This window comes from Lactuca sativa, chromosome 8, assembly GCF_002870075.4.
Source record: "Lactuca sativa cultivar Salinas chromosome 8, Lsat_Salinas_v11, whole genome shotgun sequence".
Classification (NCBI taxonomy): domain Eukaryota; kingdom Viridiplantae; phylum Streptophyta; class Magnoliopsida; order Asterales; family Asteraceae; genus Lactuca; species Lactuca sativa.
The window spans coordinates 212559552-212561122 of NC_056630.2; the positions used below are offsets into that span (position 1 = coordinate 212559552).

General features: G+C 35.1%; 1 protein-coding gene across 1 annotated transcript; it reads right to left on the reverse strand.

Moving 5' to 3' along the window:
- Positions 1 to 461: 461 nt before the first annotated feature.
- On the reverse strand, positions 462 to 1279 carry LOC111903737 (auxin-responsive protein SAUR21). The gene has a single exon (XM_023899496.3). It carries the CDS (start codon positions 950 to 952, stop codon positions 656 to 658), a length of 297 nt encoding a protein of 98 aa, XP_023755264.1. The 5' UTR covers positions 953 to 1279; the 3' UTR covers positions 462 to 655.
- Positions 1280 to 1571: the final 292 nt, after the last annotated feature.

Here is a 1571-nt window from a genome sequence, read left to right on the forward strand (position 1 = left end):
GATGAAGCTGCAAAAAAGTTGGGTCCCTGCAGAAAACAATTTCCTCAAGTTAAAATAGTACGTGCCTATTAACTGCACATATTTGTACTGTTATAACAGTTTTTATATATTTTTTTGACTTTTCACATACCCAAAATCTTTTTAATTACAACTGTCAGGCCTATAGAGAGATCTATGCAGTGTGCTTGGTACATCATCATGGTGTAATTCTTACATAATAGTATTACCGACCGAGCATGCAAATAGAGTGATAGAATTATCGTGTACTATTCCGCATTACGCTCTTAGCTTTACATACAAGAAAGAAATAATAACACCATTACTTATGCTTTTGGTTGCTCATATCGGTCAAAACATTAGCTGTTTGTAGCTTAGGAGACTAAGGAGATAATACCTATAAGATACTCATATCAGTCTACACACAGCCTTCAAATCGAATGAAAACTTCTCTTGAAAAAACATTATATAGTGAATTTTGTTTTTCATTGAAGTCTAGCTTACATCGTTTAACAATACAAACTGGATTCAAAACGAATCTGAAATCGAATCCTAAACAACCTGGACAACCAAGAGTTGTCACGTGTTGCAAAAAGGTTAGTGATCAGTGAGTGCTTTACAAATCGTTTTTTTACGACTACAATGCTAGAAGTTTAGTTCATAAAGCGTCCAGACGATTTGCGAGATCAAAGAATGTGTGCTCACTACATGGGATTCTGAGGCCGCCCATTGGATGGTCATATCCAAACTCTTCCTCAGCCTGTTGTAATAACTCTTGAAATGAAGGTTGGCTCAACAAGGATACAGGAATCACAAAGCGCTTCTTTTCCTGTTCCCCAACATAAACTGCAAAATACCCTTTTGGTAGATCCATTGTTGACGTGCGAGTTCCATTTGACAAAGACCTTTGGAGAATTTGTTTTGCTTGAATGATCCGTGGGATACGAATAGCCATATTTCTGAAGGTTGATGAATGAAGTAAAACAATGTGAGAGTATTTTCTTTGTGAAAAGTTGTTTTGGTGGAATTACAGAGGAATGTGTGCTGGTGCTTTGCCTATCACATGCTTTATATAGTGGTTTGCTAAAGCTTCAAATGTACAATAACTGATAAAAGGGCAATTAAATTACCAATAGCGACATTGTGAGAGAAAGACAATATCATGTGTTCTGTTTCTCAACTTGCAAGAAGGTATGATCTTTCATATCACAACCATATATTTAGAGATAATATTATGGCTTCAACTCGTACTTGTAAACCCATAAGAATCAAACATTGTGGATAACATGTTTGGCCAGTATTCTATACAACGTACGCAATGAACAACACTACATTCATCTTGGGCCCATGTGATATTAATGGTAGTGTGGCTCTGCTTCCTAAGAAACCCAAAATTTTGGCTCAAATATATGGATTTTTCTTATAACATGTGGAGCCAATGATGTATTATCTGTATGGATATAATTCATTGCAGCGATTAGCAAGAAATTCTATAAGGTTGATCACATGTTTTTGTTTTTCAAAACTAGTTTTATAAAAAGTAAAATAATAAACGATTTGTTAGATAAACACCA